The sequence below is a fragment of the Oryzias latipes genome, chromosome 9 (assembly GCF_002234675.1).
Source record: "Oryzias latipes chromosome 9, ASM223467v1".
NCBI classification, from domain to species: domain Eukaryota; kingdom Metazoa; phylum Chordata; class Actinopteri; order Beloniformes; family Adrianichthyidae; genus Oryzias; species Oryzias latipes.
This window is the reverse complement of record NC_019867.2, coordinates 3,147,725-3,166,189: the sequence shown is the minus strand read 5'-3', so window position 1 is coordinate 3,166,189 and position 18,465 is coordinate 3,147,725. Positions and strand designations below refer to the sequence as shown.

General features: G+C 40.4%; 1 protein-coding gene across 1 annotated transcript in view; it reads left to right on the top strand.

The window, feature by feature from the left end:
• The window catches only part of LOC101155605 (cytosolic arginine sensor for mTORC1 subunit 1), a 33,397-nt gene extending 18,487 nt beyond the window's left edge, over positions 1–14,910 (top strand). The window contains exon 9 of the mRNA XM_004072112.4: positions 13,711–14,910. Within this exon, the coding sequence (XP_004072160.1) occupies positions 13,711–13,782 (72 nt within the window). The 3' untranslated portion in view covers positions 13,783–14,910. The remainder of the gene's footprint in view (positions 1–13,710) is intronic.
• The last annotated feature ends 3,555 nt before the right edge of the window (positions 14,911–18,465 follow it).

Genomic DNA, 18,465 nt, shown 5'->3' with positions numbered 1-18,465 from the left:
TGAAGCTACTGTCACCAAACCTTCTGGACGGTCTAATCATGAACTTATTGTCATACTAAAATAAAGAATATGTCAATATTTCAATTTGTTTATTTTCAGGAATTTTTCATATTTACAAATGGATCAGATTTGGTCAAAAATCCTCAATAGCTCTGAAGATGTTAGAATTATTTTACATAAACACTATAGAATATTTGGATATTTGAACATTGTTTAAGCTCATTACTTGACCCGTTCAAAAGTTTAGTGCCACACACCGACACACAGAAACTTTTCTTAGTGGTTCTTATCAGTTTGATCTTAAAGTTCCTACATCCCCTCAGTTTGTTCCTCCTTCATTTTCTAAGAACTGTTTTTGGATATTGAATGGTAACGATTTCCCACTGGCTCTGTATAAAAGTTGTGCAGTGTAAAAATCCACAAGGTCATACAGTTTTAAAAGTCTAGATTGATAACATAAATTGTTTATTTGATCAAGATATCCGGCTTTATGTACAACTCTGACGTTTTTGAAGTAGAAAGAGAGGATGTAGTGAGCGCTTAAAATTATTCCCCCAAATTTCTATACAGTAGGTGAAATATGGTAGTATTAAAGAACAGTACAATAAATATCTACTGTTGTATTCTAATATAATTTAGATTTATTTACGATTGAAATACTTATTGAGACTTTAGTTTGTCATCGATAACAACCCCTAAGAATTGGATTTCTGTAACACTTTCAATTAAGATATTATTTATTTCAATTGAGAGCTCTTTATTTGCGTTTCCAAAAAACATCACTTTGGTTTTATCTAGGTTCAAAGATAATATGTTGTAATCCATCCATAATTTTATTTTGTTTAACTCTGTGTTTACCACATTGATAAGTTCCATATGATTATGTGTACAATAGAATATGTTTGTGTCATCAGCAAACAAAGTGAGTTTCATAAGCTTTGAAACATTAAATACATATCATTTATGTAAATATTGAATACCTGGGAGCCAGTTTAGCTCGTGCTGGTTTGCGGCGCCTTCCGTCCGCGGAACCAGGGTTCGAATCCGGGTTGCTCCGTGTTCCCTTCTCTGCTTCTGTGCCGGTCCCAAGCCCGGATAAATTGAGAGGGTTGCATCAGGAAGGGCATCCGGCATAAAACATTGCCAAGTTAACCATGCAACTTATATTCGAAAGAGTGGTTGTTTCGCTGTTGCGACCCCTGATGGGAAAAGCCGAAAGAAAAAGAAGATTTATGTAAATATTGAATAGTAGCGGGCCCAGGATTGATCCTTGTGGGACACCACAACTTATCTCTTTGGTTTCTGATTCATCTTGACAAATTGTTTTCTTCCCGTTAAATAGCTTTTGACCCAAGTTAGCGCTATTCCTCTTATCCCATACATTTCCAGTTTGTCAAGTAGGATGTCATGGTTGAGAGTGTTAAATGCTTTTTTTAAGTCAATGAAAATTCCAGCTGCATATTTCTTTTTGTCCAGAGCATTTGTGATTTCCTCCACAGCATCAATGATAGCTGATAGTTTTCATTTATAAAGTTATATTTGTCAATATTTTTTCTAAAATGATTGAATTGTGGAAGAAGAGAGACAGGTCTATAGTTTGTAAATTGGTGTTTGTCTCCACTCTTATAGATCGGAATCACTTTTGCAATTTTCATTTGGTTTGGGAATCTCCCAGTTTGTAATGATAAGTTACATGTCTGTTAAAGGCTTAGAGATACTAATAATTACCTTTTTCACCACCTTCATATCTATATCTTCACAATCTTTGGAGTTGTTACTCTTGAATTTATCTACAATTGATATCAGCTCATTTTGGTTCACATCAGAGAGAAAGATTGAGTGTGGGATCCTTTCGATGAGTGGATTATTGTCTTTGCTGGTTTTGCATTTTGGAATTTCCGCTGCCAACTCTGGACCCACGTTTACAAAATAGTTATTGAGACTGTTTGCTGCTTCATTGATGTTAAAGCTTTGACCCTTCTCATCTGTAAAGAACTCTGGATATGTTTGGCTTTTTGTCCCATTTTTAATGACGTTATTTAATATTTCCCAAACTCGCTTTACGTTGTTTTTATTTTCATTCAGTAGATTATTAAAGTAAACTTTTTTACAGTGCCATGTTATTTAAGTTAGTTTATTTTTATATGACTTATATCTTATGTCCTCTGTTTTAAGAAATTCTTATAGAGGTTATTTTCTTTTTACAAGCATTTTGTAGACGGTAGTTAACCAAGGGCATTTGGCAAATTTGTTCAAATGCAAATTTGTGGCAAAGTTTTTCCTTCCTCTTGAAGATTTTTTTTTCCAGTAATGATCGCTTTATATGCTCATAGGTTGTTAAAGTCTGACTCCCATCATCTGGTGGTCTTTTAATTATGATTATGGGGTTTTTGGTAAAAATAAAAAAACAGCCGTTTTCTATGACACAGTTCAGGAGGTCATTAGAAAGGTACCTCCTAGTTGTGGGCGGGACCATTGGTGTGGGCCTGCCCCCTCCCCCATTGCGGAGTTTGTGGCCCCCCTTTTCTATATTTTCACAAATACGATCTTTTTCAAGCAATATTTTTTTTTCTGCTCCTGATTCACAACAACTTGAATAAATACTAAGAAATGCAATCAGAAAAAGGACACAAGAACATGTTAAAAACACCAAAAACCCTATTTTTAACGGGTCTTTGAAGCTGCTTCAATTCCAATTTAATATTTTTTGTTAAGAACTGATACGGTGGGCGAGTCCGTGTCCATGTTTCTGCGGGACGAGCAAATGCTTTTAAAAATGACCCAAAGACTGAGCTTGTTAGTTTCTAACGGCGGGTCTTTGGTGGGATCTGGTGTGTTAACAGTTTGCCTCGTGTACACTGTTCACATTAGATCACACGGCGGTCACTGGGATTTGCTTGAGGTCAGCCAAGTGAAGGTGAGCGTCATCACAAAGAATCTTTGAGGATTTTTTTTACACTTGTGAATATCTCCCACTTTCCTCCCACAAAGGCTTTTCATGAGTGAGTCTGTGGCTTCCTCTGATAGCGTTCTGTTTATGTTAAGCCTGAACATCCGTTTGTCGATGAGCTCATCTCACTAAAGGGTCTGGAATTTAAAGCGAAGACCAAAGATTGAAGCTAGAGAATTCATCTTATCTGCAGAAGTGATAGTCTGTGATCGCATCTGTTTGCACACTTCTGAGAAATCCTGTCCAAGTTCATTTTGCACAAACACAGGGGAGAAGATCTCTGCTCTTTGGTTAAAATGTTGTAATTTAGAAGCAGTTTTCTTTTTTAGCGCAATTTTTGTATCAATAGAAATGTTTACTTTTATTTACTTAATACTAAATCTTTGTTTTTTATTATCATCTCCAGCCTTGTTTCCATAACTTTGAGTCAAAACCAAATGTATTTTAGTTATCTGTCCTGAAGCCAAAAGAGAGAAACCGTTTCTGAAGCTACAGGAACTTTCATTAAGTCATTCAGAAACGGTCAGAAACATGGGCGTTATCTTCGACTCTAAGCTAAATTTTATCCCCCATATGAAACAGGTGGTTAAAACTGGTTTTTATCATCTTAGAAATCTGGTTAGGGTCCGCACACTACTCTCTCTTGCTAATATGGAGATGCTAATGCATGCTTTTATCATGAGTAAAGTTGATTATTGTAACGCCCTGCTTGCTGGAACCTTCAGCTTCTCCAAAATTCTGCTGCACGAGTTCTCACCAAGACCAGGGGCCTCATTTATAAACGTTGCGTACGCACAAAAGAAGGCGTACGCCACTCTCTACGCAATAGTTGAGATTTATAAAAAGCAAACTTGACGGGAAAATGTGCGGTCCTTCACGCAAGCTCTGACCCAGGCGTACGCACAAAAACGGGTGAAATGAGAAACGGCGACACCGTCGGCACATGGAAGAAACACGTGAAAGTGAAAATGACAATACTGCCTCTCAGAAATAACATGAAGACTTCACAAAGCAAGTCTTACAATTAACAGCTACACAAACACGAACACGTTTGATCGTTCAGCAGTGAAACAAACAAAAAAAAAATCAAACGAAAATTACAACAGAAATTCAAATGAACACATAATTGCAAAAAGAAAAGTGAAATATTTTCTGCAATATTGGCATGTTGTGCAATTCATCCTCATAAATAATATATTTAACAGAACGAAATAATGTACAAAACTGATATTCTCGTCAATGTGTCCGTCTGGCGGAGCAGATATAGGTGCAGACAGACAGATGGATAGATAGAGATGCATTAATTGTCCACTGGGGAAAGTTGTTTTCATAGTAAAACATTTCTTCATAAGCTACAGAATTATGGTATTCATGCATATGCCTTTAGTTTGTTTTATTTTTGATGAAACAATGTATGGCGTATGTCTCGACCATTCAGAAAGCAACAAGAAATTAAATTTGCGCTGATCAATTTCCCATTTCCACGTCGATTATTACCGACATCTGTAGCTTGTCAGATGTAATTAAATGGATGGAAATAAAATGCCCCATCAAAATGCGTAATGACGCACAATGGCTGATCTTGCGCTCTTAGAAGATGTGGCAAATGGAAGAATTCGGAGTGAACGCATCTTTAGACAGCAAGGAGACTTGTTGGCAAACGAGGACGAGTGGCTTATGAGCCGGTTCCGACTTCCTCTGCGGGCTTTTGGGGGTGTGTCACCCGGTGCATCTGGCGCATCGGTGTCCCCCTGCGCCTCAGTCACCACTCCACTTAAAAGGGATTCCCCAATTATTGCCGCCAGTCTCTCATCAGGAGGGGTCAGCTCCGGTGTCCCCCCCCCCCCCCCCCCCCCACACCCGTGGCAGACACGGGTGTGTCTGTGTGTGTGTGGGGGGGGGGGGGGGGGGTACAGCGCTAGATGTTTTTTTGCTTTGACTTTGATGTCCGACCTTTTCTTTTTTATTTCGGCCACGGTCCGAGGTTGTGAGGCTACAGCATTTTCGGCGTCTGTTTTATAAATGAGGCCCCTGATAAGTAAGAAGGCGCAAGACCGTTAAGACATTTAAAAACTGTTAAAAGTATCTTAAAATGAATCATGAAGCATATGGGGAGCCAAAGCAGGGATTTTAAAATTGGGGTGATGTGAGCTCGCCTCCTGGGGCCTCATTTATAAAACTTTGCGTAGGATTTGCGTCAGAAGTGGCGTACGGATGAAACATAGGACGTGCGTACGCACAGAAATATTCGGAGTTATAAAACCGTGCGCACGCACATCCTACGCATCTTTCTCTTAATAAATCACAACCAATCCTAAATGCTGCGCAGCTTTTGCGGCCTCATCACACGCCTATAGTTGCCCATAAATAGTCCGTGAAACGCCCACAAATGAATATTCATTGATTGCGAAACCATGCCAAACACGGAGAGAAAATCAAAAAAACGTAACTTCACTCAATGTGAAGTAGAAGTTATCGTTGGCGAGGTGGAAAAGAGGAGAATAATGTTGTTTGGAGGGCACAGTGTGGGCATTACAAATGCTAAAAAGGCACGTGAGTGGCAGACGGCGGCAGAAGCCGAAAATGCTGTAGCCTCACGACCTCGGACCGTGGCCGAAATAAAAAAGAAAAGGTCGGACATCAAAGTCAAAGCAAAAAAACGTCTAGCGCTGTACCCCCCCCCCCCCCACACCCACACCCACACACGGGTGTGTGTGTGTGGGGGGGGGGGGGGACACCGGAGCTGACCCCTCCTGATGAGAGACTGGCGGCAATAATTGGGGAATCCCTTTTAAGTGGAGTGGTGACTGAGGCGCAGGGGGGAACACCGATGCGCCAGATGCACCGGGTGACACACCCCCAAAAGCCCGCAGAGGAAGTCGGAACCGGCTCATAAGCCACTCGTCCTCGTTTGCCAACAAGTCTCCTTGCTGTCTAAAGATGCGTTCACTCCGAATTCTTCCATTTGCCACATCTTCTAAGAGCGCAAGATCAGCCATTGTGCGTCATTACGCATTGTGATGGGGCATTTTATTTCCCTCCATTTAATTACATCTGACAAGCTGCAGATGTCGGTAATAATCGACGTGGAAATGGGAAATTGATCAGCGCAAATTTAATTTCTTGTTGCTTTCTGAATGGTTGAGACATACGCCATACATTGTTTCGTCAAAAATAAAACAAACTAAAGGCATATGCATGAATACCATAATTCTGTAGCTTATGAAGAAATGTTTTACTATGAAAACAACTTTCCCCAGTGGACAATTAATGCATCTCTCTCTGTCTATCCATCTGTCTGTCTGCACCTATATCTGCTCCGCCAGACGGACACATTGACGGGAATATCAGTTGTGTACATTATTTCGTTCTGTTAAATATATTATTTATGAGGATGAATTGCACAACATGCCAATATTGCAGAAAATATTTCACTTTTCTTTTTGCAATTATGTGTTCATTTGAATTTCTGTTGTAATTTTCGTTTGATTTTTTTTTTGTTTGTTTCACTGCTGAACGATCAAACGTGTTCGTGTTTGTGTAGCTGTTAATTGTAAGACTTGCTTTGTGAAGTCTTCATGTTATTTCTGAGAGGCAGTATTGTCATTTTCACTTTCACGTGTTTCTTCCATGTGCCGACGGCGTCGCCGTTTCTCATTTCACCCGTTTTTGTGCGTACGCCTGGGTCAGAGCTTGCGTGAAGGACCGCACATTTTCCTGTCAAGTTTGCTTTTTATAAATCTCAACTATTGCGTAGAGAGTGGCGTACGGCTTCTTTTGTGCGTACGCAACGTTTATAAATGAGGCCCCTGGTCTTTTAGTAAAGTATGAACCCTCGCGGACCCTGAGATCATCTGGCACTGGTCTGTTAACCATTCCCACTGTAAAAACCAAAACCTACAGAGAGGCTGCGTTTCAACACTATGGCCCCGTTTATGGAACGGTCTGCCAGAGGACCTGAGAGCCGCAGAGAGCATTGATGATTTTAGGAAAAGGCTCAAGACCCATCTTTTTAACCTGGCTTTTAGCTGATTTTTTATTACTTTTATTTATTTATTTAGTTAGTTATTTATATGTATTTATTTATCCATTTTATCTTGTTTTATGAACTTGAACTAGATTTTTAACGCGTTATTTTAATTTACCTTATTTCAATGTTTTATTGTTTTTATCAATACAGGGCTCCAGACTGCGAGCAATTGGTCGCATTTTGCGACCAAAATTTGAGAGTGTGCGACTGAATTTTACATCCAGTCGCACATGCGCGACCAGTAAATTTGCTTCCCCCACCCTTCGTATTTTTTATACATCAAACGTGGAAGGGGCACGTCGATGATCAATGAAATAATTAATGAGACGCAAGCGCACACGGACGCAGGCAGACACACACACTCGCGCACATATTCATGAAACGCGAGCACGTACACTCTCGCGTGATACCTGTGTGCGAGGCGGCCACTGCGTGTGAGAAGAATAGGGAAAGCCACTGTGAGTGGCTAAAATGCGTGTAGGGGGAGGGGCCTAGAGATAATCGAGCGCGTAAACATCTGTGGGAAGGAAACGGAGAGACAAATATCAAAACCTGATATCTGCATCTGAGCTATGAGCAAGCGAACTATTGATTCGTTCTTCCCACCTGCGGCTAGTGTACCAGTGCCAGAGTGTACAGCAGGGGTCTCAAACTCGTGGCCCGCAGGCTATTTGCGGCCCCCAAGATGATATATTGCGGTCCCCGCCTTAATATGAAGGTTTAATGTTACTGCAGCCCCGCCAGTTTGTATGAATGACACTTTTTCATTGTCGTGCGCGAAGCTGACCAACCAATCACAGTGGGGTATACGAAACTTGGGGGCGTGACAATGACAGGGTTTGAAAGCAGGAAACCTGACAGCCCCCTCCCCGGACCACATTAAGAAGTTCCTTACTTTCCTTTAGAACGTATTTATTCGCTCGTAATTTTCTACATACATGCAGCCCGTGCTGAACTTTTGTTTGGGCCGCACAGAACCGGAGGAAGGTTTAGGTTTTGGTTACGGTTACGGCGGCGCAGAAAACGGTCCTGCGCGGTTGTTACGGCAGCACACCGCTCCCGCTGGAGTCGGGTCAGCTGAGGAGAATAAATGTCCCACACCTACATGCGTGACAGCTAACGGGGCTCTAACATTAAACACGCTCGAGCAAAAACAACATTAGTTTTAGACTCACTGAAAATACGTGGGGAAAATGCAACGATAGACGTGTTTGAGATGAACCAGCACCTCGCCTGGATCGTTGGGGAGACCAGGCGGGGGGGGGGGCTGTGAGATGAAAGCGAATCTGCAGCAAGACTGAAGGAGGACAGGAAATAGGAATTGTCCTTAACATTCAATTTAGTTTTAATATTCTTCTCCCCCTTAGTATGATCTGTGTTATTATATATTTTATGATTATTTTAATGTTTTGTGATGTATGTAGCCTTTTTTTAATGAATTGGTATTTTAAATTATTTTAATTAATCACTCCACTACAAAAACCATCAGGACACATGTCCCATAATGCATTGTTTTGTAGTCTGTAGAGCAGCTTTCAGTCAGTTCAGTTTCCAGCTGTGTCCGGGTAGGTTTGCCCCTTGCTCCCACCCCTTTCTCGATTGACAGTTGATGTTGGAGCAAAAACAAAAATATATGTCACACACCAGGTGATCTGCGCAGCGTTGAGTTCACCTGGGTGATCTCAAACACGCTTATTGTGCATCTTGGCTGCACCTATTTGGTGTCACAAAGATAAATTTGTACTGTCATGACAGCGATGCTTTTGTTTTGTTGCATCTTCAAAAGTGCAGAATAAAATGTGACACTGAATTTGAAACAGCACATTGTAATTTCTGCATCTATTATTAAAGCACTTATTAGTAATACAGTGGAAATTAGTAGATTTGGTTAGAATGTTGATTTACGGTATGCGCCCCTAAAATTTTCAGTTAGGGGCCACTGTGCTCCTAGTGAAAAAAGTTAGTCTGGAGCCCTGCAATATGTTAACTTTTTCATTCTCATTTTTATTCTCATTTTTATTTCCGGTGCTTCCTCAGCTGGAACCTCTCCCTCTGGGTCGGCTGCTGTTCAGCCACTCTAGATGGGAACCTGCATCACCACTTAGCTGTGGTGGAGCGGTCCCCGCCTGTGATGCTGCATTTAGCTGTCTATGCAGCTGTTCACAGAGAGGGAGGTTCCAATTATCAGCATTTCCAACATCTTGTTTTCGTGCTCAGCCTATTGCTCATTGTTTTCCCCCATCAGTTATGGGGTGGGAGGTGTGAAAGGAGTGGGGGCCTAGGTATGGGGAGGGGGCCCCATTTTTTTTAATTTTTGTGCTTGTTTATTTTAATTGTCATGCTTGTTTTTTTTATTTTGTTGTGTTTTAATGTAAAGCACTTTGTGTTTTACTTTTATATAAAAGTGCTTTATAAATGAAGTTTTGATTTGATTTGGATTTGATCCACTGGGTGGATAAGGCGAGAACCGAACCAGTGATATTGCGATCAGAGGTCAATCCTCTTACATCTGCACCACAGCTGCCCAAGATAAGAGCTTAAGGAAGCTGTGAGTTATGTGGAAACTATTTTACCGGATGTATTGCAGTGACATAAATACACTGTTCATAATACATCTGGGATATTGCTATTTGTGCTTCTCCTATTTTGACCATGTTGACCTTGGCGCATCGCTCACCTCGCCTTCTCCCGCATCACTAACCAACCATAATGTCTTTGCAAGGTGACCTGACGTCCATCAGTGACCATTGCTGCATTGTCCAGGTCACATGGTCTCGTGTCCAATGCAAACATTGATGGCGATGTCTTGGTGTCGGTGGAGTCACCTGCAACGGTTGTCTCAGGTCAAAGTGGTGGAGTCGGTTGTGAATGGTTTGTTTGGAAATCCTAGTACCCTCACATCTGGTAAACAGGCCTTCTGTTGTGAGACGTTTGCTATACCATGTCTGAGGTTGGAGGTCCTGGAGTTCTGGTCATGGTTGCGGTCTGTCACTGGCGGGGCTCCACCCCTGGCTCTGTCTCAAAATCTGCCAGTAGTTCTGTGTCTTGATGCAAACCTCCTGGTGACACTTTGAGACTCTCCAAGTTCACCTGAAACATCTGACTGCCTACTACCAACCTGAAGGCGTTATGGCCAGGTGACGTCGAGTGTTCATGGCTTTTTGAATGATGAACTTGGAAAGATTTCCTTTTATTCCCTCATGCACCTTATGTCTAGGGGTGCAGGCCATTACATAAATAAGAAGGAAATTAACCCTAATGCCAAAAAGTAAGCCCTCAAATCATCAAACAATTTCATAAAGGTGCCAAGACCAATGACAATGTACAAATAATAGAAGGGTTTACTGTCCCAAATGTTAAAAACCTAGGTATACCATGTATTTAAAGTCCCAATGTCCAATCACGTGCAGCCACCAATCTTCCTCCCTCCAATCCAAAGCCAGCACCAGTCTCTCTTCCTCCAATCCAGTGCAGCCACAAAGTCACGTGAAACAAAACGTAGACAAAACAAAACAAAACAAACTCAATATACAAAAAAAAAACTAGGGTCATGACATTCCCTCAGAATGTATTTTTAACAACATCCCTAACCTATTGTGAGTTCTGTAAATTAGGACTTCCCCAAGCCCTGAATCACTTCCGTCATGTGACTTTTGGGAGGTCACTTTTTGCTGGCTCACATGTTTGTAATTAGTCTGAAACATGCTGCAACCCTTTGTGTTTCCGGGGAGTTCTGCATTGACCTAGGAATGCTGACCACAACATTCCCAAAGTGCTGCATGTCAAAATAAAACTGTCAGTTTTAAGAAGTAAAATGATTCATCTGGATTACTCTGAATATTAAAACAGCATTAAAATTTCCTGAGATTTTTGTTCAATTTCATCTTTTTGAATTCAAATAAATATTTTCCTTTTTTTTTTAAATGTGGTATAAAAGCTAAACTCCAAATGCCCCATATTTTTCTATAATACATTTTCCCTGCTGGACATTCTTCAGCACATTACAGGGTTTGGTTTCATTTTAACCTGTTAAAGACAGTTGTTTCTTGTTTCCAAAGAGTACGTATATCAGGCAGCAGTGGATGCAGTTTGTTTTTTCTTGGGAGAAACACAGTTGTGGGAGTTTGGTATGTTTGGGCTATATTACGCAGGATGACTTTGAGAGTCAGTAAAGAAGGTGGATGTTTTATAAACGAGTCTGCAGGAAAAATAAAGTGAGTTTGTAGCGAATGCTGTGTGCACATATTATATTAAAGTGGGAAAAATTGTATTGAAAAAAATAAATTCATCAATTGGAATTTGTATAGATCTAGAGAAAGCCTTCGATACGATTGACCATCATATTTTACTGTATAAATTGGTAAAGTATGGAATCAGAAGAGTGACACAAAACTGGTTAAAGAGCTATCTGGAAGATAGACAACAGTTTGTACAAATTGGTAAATATAAATCAAAAAATAGGAAAATCATATGTGGTGTACCTCAAGGTTCAAATCTTGGACCAACTCTGTTTTTACTTTATATTAATGATATATGTAAATAATCACAAATTATGAAATTCATACTTTTTGCAGATGATACTAACATTCTTTGTTCAGGGGAGAATTTAGAGAAACTTCTAAGAGACATAACTAAAGAAATTTACAAGTTAAAATATTGGTTTAATAGGAATAAGTTATCATTGTATCTAAAAAAGACTAACTTCATATTATTTAGGAGACAGAGAAGGGAAGTGCCAGTGCAAATTGTTATCAATGATACAGCTACTGAGAAAGTGCAAAAACATGTGTTTTTGGGTGTAGTTATCAATGATAAACTTTGTTGGAAACCTCACATACAGTATTTGCGTTCAAAAGTGGCTAAATGTGTAGGAGGGATTAAAAGATTTAGCTCGATGCTTAATCAATACGCCTTACTTATTTTGCATCACTCCTTCATAATGGCATATTTGAATTACTGTATTGAAGTGTGTGTGGGCTGCACGGTGGCGCAGTGGTTAGCGCTCTTGCCTCACAGCAAGAGGGCCCCCGGTTCAAGTCCCGGCTGGGGGACATGAAAAACACAACATCAATGGGGGACCTTTCTGTGTGGAGTTTGCATGTTCTCCCTGTGCATGCATGGGTTTTCTCCGGGATCTCCGGCTTCCTCCCACCGTCCAAAAACATGCTACATAGGTTGATTGGCAACTCTAAATTGTCCGTGAGTGTGAGAGTGAATGGATGTGTGATTGAGGATACTCCACCCTGCGACAGACTGGCGACCAGTCCAGGGCATCCCTTGCCTTCGCCCAAGTGGCCGGGATAGGCTCCGGCAACCCATGAATGAATGTATTAAAGTGTGGGGAAATTGTTACAAAACAAATCTGCATCCTCTAATTATACTCCAAAAGTGAGCAATCGGATTAGTTCACAAAGTTAAATATAATCAACACACCTATTCACTTTTTCTTAAAACATTTAATTTAAAATTACAGGATTTGGTTGATTTTAAAACTGCTCAAATCATGTATAAAGTATCAATAAATTCTTTGCCATCTAATATTCAAACTTTGTTTCAAAGCAGAGATGCGGTAAATAAATACAACTTGAGAGGAACCAACAAATTTTATCAACCTAAAGTAAGACCACCCTAAAATCCATGTGTATCTCAGTGCAGGGTGTTACACTATGGAACGATCTGTTGGATGATAAGAAAACTTGTAAAAGTCTTGTCCAGTTTGAATGTTTCTTTAAAAGATACATATTGAATAAGTCCACGATGTAATGTAACAATATGATGAACAGGCTTAGGAATACAGTGGGGCTATGGTATATCTGTTTACATGTATGTTTTACATCTATAAGTTGGTGAGCGTTTTTTTTATTTATTTTATTTTATATTGTGTATATATATATATATATATATATATATATATATATATACACATTCTTTAATTTATGTATTTATTTTTTTCTATTGAATCTCCATAAACTATGGGAAAGGGAAAAGAAGAAAAAAAAATACATAAAGGAGGAAGAAAGAGAAAGGGGAAGAAAAAAGAAAAGGAAAAAAAAAGGAAGGAAAGGGGGGGATGATGAAGGAAAAGGGAGAAGGAAAAGACAAAAGAACGTGTTTATACAGTATATGCTTACTCGTGTTGTTGGTATGTTTTGGTTTATTTTTGTTTCTTTTTCAGCTGAGGCGTTCTGTTTCTTTCTTCCTTTTTTTCCTTCTCTTTTACGTGGGTGTGGTCGGAGTGTTTGGGCGTGTTTGTCTTGTCTTGTGTATGTCGTGTGTTAACGTTTTAATGTTTAATTTTGTTGTTGTCGGTTATGAGTGGTGTTGAGTGGAGGATTGGATTCCTATAAGCTTCTTCCAATCCCCTTTCAAATTAAATTTTTAAAGTCTTGTATTGACTTGTTTTATTTTATGTAATTGTTGTTTTGATTTGAAATAAAACTTATTTGATTTGAGGATTGAGGGCACCAATGCACTTAATTTATCACATATTACAGTTAACAAATGTGTTTTTTGTTATATACTTGGATCAATGGTCGTGATTATGCTGATGATATGCTACTTAATCAATTGAGGTAAAAAGTAGGACTAAATGTGGAGAACTAAAATTTCCAGGTAAACTGGTATATGTGTTACCTTTTTAGTTTTAAACTCATTTTTTGAATCTAAGTGAGTCAACATTTCTATCCTGGTTCAAAAATCTCACCGTGGGGATTTCTTTCTTCGCCTTCAGGTTCCTGAGGAAGACATAGTGAGTGTGATGGGCATGCTTCAGCATCACAGGAAAGAAGCAGCCACCAGCTGACTTCCGAAGCAGGCGCGGAGCTGCTATCGATCGCCGTGTCTTCCCTTTCCTCCCCCAGGCCGAGGGGGTGGCAGGTTTGCATTGAGGGAGGCTGACTCTGTGCACAAAAGTTGCACTGCGATAATCACACGTTTGCCATGAACACCAGAAGCGCTTTTTCTTAACATGAACCCCTTACAGGTTGTGTGTATGAGGCACCTTGTCTGAGTTATTCTAGGATGGGGGCATCAAAGCTGCACACACGCATGACGGTGAATAGTTGGTCCCAGAGTAGGAATAGCGACATGATGGGTGGACTGTTCCTGCACAAACTTTGTGACATCTCACATGACCTCTTCATGTGGTTATCCTATAATTAAAACGTGAAAAGTTCGTACTTGTAAAATGTGACAGGGCGAGCCGTTCAGCATTTCGGAGACATGTGATCTGGTTCTTTTTTGGACTAAAATAAGGCCGACACTCGAGGGAAGAGTTTGTGAACAGCTTTGATGCAGCTTATTTTGTTTATTTCAGAAAATAAAATGAGGAAGTTAGAATTACAAGAAATACTTCCTCATTCAAGGCGATCTCGGATCATATGTACTGTTCCAGTGTTTTGGTTTTGTGCTGCATTTCAATTTCAACTCCTGAATAACTAACACCAATGGTTTTTTTTTTAGGTATTCCTTATGTTTTGGTAACTTCCTGAGAAATAATGAGCAGAAAAAGTTCGAGTGACTTTACTTTTTATTAGAAATATTGTTCAGTTATGTTGAGGTCAAAGGAAAATGGCAGCAAAAGTTACTTTCTTTTAGAGAAATTGTATGATCTTCCAGATTCAGTATATTGTTAAACAGTCGCAGCAGGTCTTGTATTTTGTAAGCCAGAGACACTTATGGGACAATGGTTTTCATACTACAGACGTTTTTGGTTCTGAATGTGCATATAAAACATGATTTCAGAGGTCAGACTTTTTTTAACAGTTATTAACACTATGTCTTAGTTTTTGTTGTTGTTATTTGCACAGAAATTGAACTTGGATTTCTTTAAGACGGCTACATTTTATACAACTCAAAGTTTTCTGTAAACATTACTATTCTCTGTGCTGCTTTATTCAATAAACAACAAAACATTTTTGAAGGAAACTCATCAGGATCTTTGTCATCTTTCATCTGAAAAAACACTTTTCCTCCAGGGGATTTTCTGACCCACTAAAATCAGTTCAGCTATAAATAAATTCAAGCGTGCCACTGAGCAAGGCTGGTTTTGTCTTTCAGCATTTACTTGGAATATTTCATCATTTTGTCACAGCATGGTTTCCTGGATTTAATAAGATATTTAGGAAGTGGCTTTAAGGCAGCTTTTCTTTTTTATCTTTTGTTTTACCAGTTCTTGAAAGGATATTTGCTTATGCAGCAGTGGATGCACTTTATTTTCTGCAGTTAGAACTTTTCCTGTGGAAGTTTTCTTTGTATCCTCTCACAGAAGACATTTTTAACATACAAAAAGTCGTTATAAAGCCAAATTTGTGTGTCTCTTAAGAAAAAGTCTACTCTCAAATCAGTGTTTTTTGACAATATAAGCTCAGTTTTGTGTGTAACAAAGTTGTGTAATAAGGGATTAGTTGTTTTCTTTTTTTTTTGGCTGCCATTTTAGGGAAGTGGGGGTTATAAGTAAATTGTTGCACAGACCCACTCTTCTACGAATACTTACTACAGATGCTGATGTCACTTTATTCTTCCTGATTTAATAGTCATTCATCACTTTAATGAGACAGAACTGATGTGGGAAATAAAGAGCTAATTGTGTTTGCATAGTTTTGATGCGTAATAGTTACTCATTTAAAGAAAAACTAAAGTGGAAACAATATAAAACACAGTTGTCTGAGTGAATAATGGGGGGGGGGGGCTTAATAGTTCTTTGAGGAACACCAGAGATATAAATGTGGGATTATATGAATAGGTGGGGGTTTTAAACCTAATATATATATATATCACTGTTACAACATGGGTTATGAATCACCTGACATGCCAGAGGTATGTCTCATTAAACCCTTTTTGTAATCTAGACCAGACTTTATTCATCTTAATCATATCTGTAACATTTTTGTGTTGGACCCGATGCAAAAGGAAAGGAAGGAAGAAGAGAGAAGGTGGGACAGGAGGGTGATTATAGAAGGGGGGGGACCATGAAGTTACATAGAGCAACAGATGGTTATAATCATTAGTCGGGTTCAGATGTAATACAAAACTAGAAGGGGCGGGGCCTGTCCACACACACACTTAAATGTTATAAACATACCTGTTGGCTCCATAAATGTTGACATACAAACATGTCAAGGTGTACACAATAGAACTAATGTTCACACACGCATACTTGTGCATTCAGACCAACACATGTGAGACATTTAGTCACGCAAACTATTGCAAATGTGAGCTAACGCCTGCGCTCGAGTGAGTGTTTATGTTCCTCTAAGGTGGATGATGGAATGTAAAAAGGAGGGAAGGAACCCAGTCACCCCCACACCAAAGACTCCCGCCGCAGCAGCAGCCAAGAACCCCCCCCCCAACACCCGCACAGTAGCAGATGGAGAACAACTGCCGCAATCTCATCCGCCACCCAGGCCAGGGCCAGCAGGGGCCCCCAAAGCCAGAGAGCAGGGAGGCATGGGGGGGACAGAGAGTGAAAGCTCCAGCCCAAACAGGAGAGCAGCCCCCGCCACGCCAGGAGGGCCCAGCTCCAGACGAGCACCCCACCAGCACACAGGAGTTCCGAGCATCCTCCAACCCCAGGCACGAGCCAGGCGCCCCCCCCCTCCAAGGGAGACCCGCCCCACGCTCCCACCCAGCCCACGGTTGGCCCAGGAGAGAGCAAGGCAGGGCCAGCCACCCCTGCCCAGGAGGAAGACACCCCAGAGAGGTGGGGGTCTCCATGAGTGTTGTAAACATGGCCCGACAAGTCTACCCCACAGCTGGAATGTTGGAGAAGGCCGGCGCTGGAGGGCAAGGACCAGAACCTTCACCACAGGGGCACGGACACCCCCAGGCTCAGATGTAATCCCCGGCTCTTGGTCTGGCCAGAGAACTCAGGGATCCCTCTCTCTGCGTGGAGAAAGGGCCTGCCGGGCCCAGGAAGCCAGCACCCAGGGGACTGGCTTATATTTATGTTATTTAACAGTGACTGTCAAAAGAAAAGACCAAAAAAAAGGAGTGAATACCACTGACCGACTTGTGACGTGAAATCCTTTGTGAGCTCAAACATCATGAAAATCGGATTAACTGTTAAAGATGCATAAAGCGGTTGACCGCGGGGCAGTGGGAGGGCGGTTGACCCCTGATAGGAAGATCGCAGGTTGGATTCCCGCCTCGCCCGCCCATGTGCCACAGTGTCCACTGAAGCCCACATTTCCCCTGGTGGAAGGTTGGCGACAGTATTCGGCAGCGCAGCTGCCATCAGTTTGAATGTTTCTATAAAGCGCTTTGCACCTTCGAAGAAGATAGGAAAGTGTTATACAAGTATGCGGCATTCACCACATAAAAGCAATATAATGCAGTAATATTAGCATTTTCTCTTTGACATCTTAATGGTTTTGTCAGAAACATACAGCATTTAAGAAATTTGTTCCTTTTTTACGGTACTGTCCCAAAATTGTCAACGAGAAGTGGTTTCTTGTCATCGAAAAAAGAACTATTTTCCAAATTACCTTAACAAAAAAACTGAAAGGTGTTTAATTATTTGGAAGGCATAAACTTTTTTTGTCATCTAACAGTCTTATCGAGGTGTGAAAGCTATTTGCGTATTAGATAAGCACTTGCTCAGATGAATAATCTAAAAATAGAAGTGTCATCATGGAATCTTTTTCTTCATTTTGTGCAAAAGTTTCAAAAGTAGGCGGGTTTGTGGATGACCGGGGACCTTTAAATAGGCCTCCGTCTTTGGAAATACCTTGATTCAGTCTAGTCACTTGTTGAGAACGTCGACTTGAAATGTTTCCTGGTAAGTAGTCCTTAAAACTTTACTTTTTTGCAAATTCTTAGCAGAAAGGACATTTTACTTCAAGAAACGCATCTTCTTACAGAACTTTTATCGTGTTTTGGCTTTTACTGAAACATTGTTAGATTTGTCTTTATGTTGTGTGTTGTTGTTTTTTTAAATGCTTTGAAGCAGTTTTTTTAATCTCGTATGTCGTTATTTTAATTCTATCTATTAATTGAATACATTTCTTGTGCATTTTGATATCTTCAGAGTCAATTTTGAAGAGATTTTCATTTTCTCTTGGAAAGAAACAAACCCAGATGTACTTAGCGACATCCAGGAGTCCAGATTTACTGTGAATTTTTTGAACGTCCCCAAATAAATGTTATCAATCTGTTCTTCATCCTTTTCTTTTCGTTTTTTTTATTTAAGCATTTTTCCTGACCCTGCTGGGGCTTCAGTTGAGTGCTGTGGTTCCTGCGGCAGTTCGGACCGATTTTGATCGAATGATGCGCTTAGCAGAACTGCTGCACCACGATGTACTGATACTACTGAATACCTCCGTAAGTATCCCTCACAGTCTCTCAGAAACAAACTTCTTGCTTGTGCAGTGCAGTTAGGAGGCGTCATCCTCCATATTGGGGGGGGGGGGTGATGGGAGAAAAGTGACTCTCCGTAAATTAGAGGAGAAGGGGAAACTTTTAGGACACAGTTTGTGCAGGGATTGGG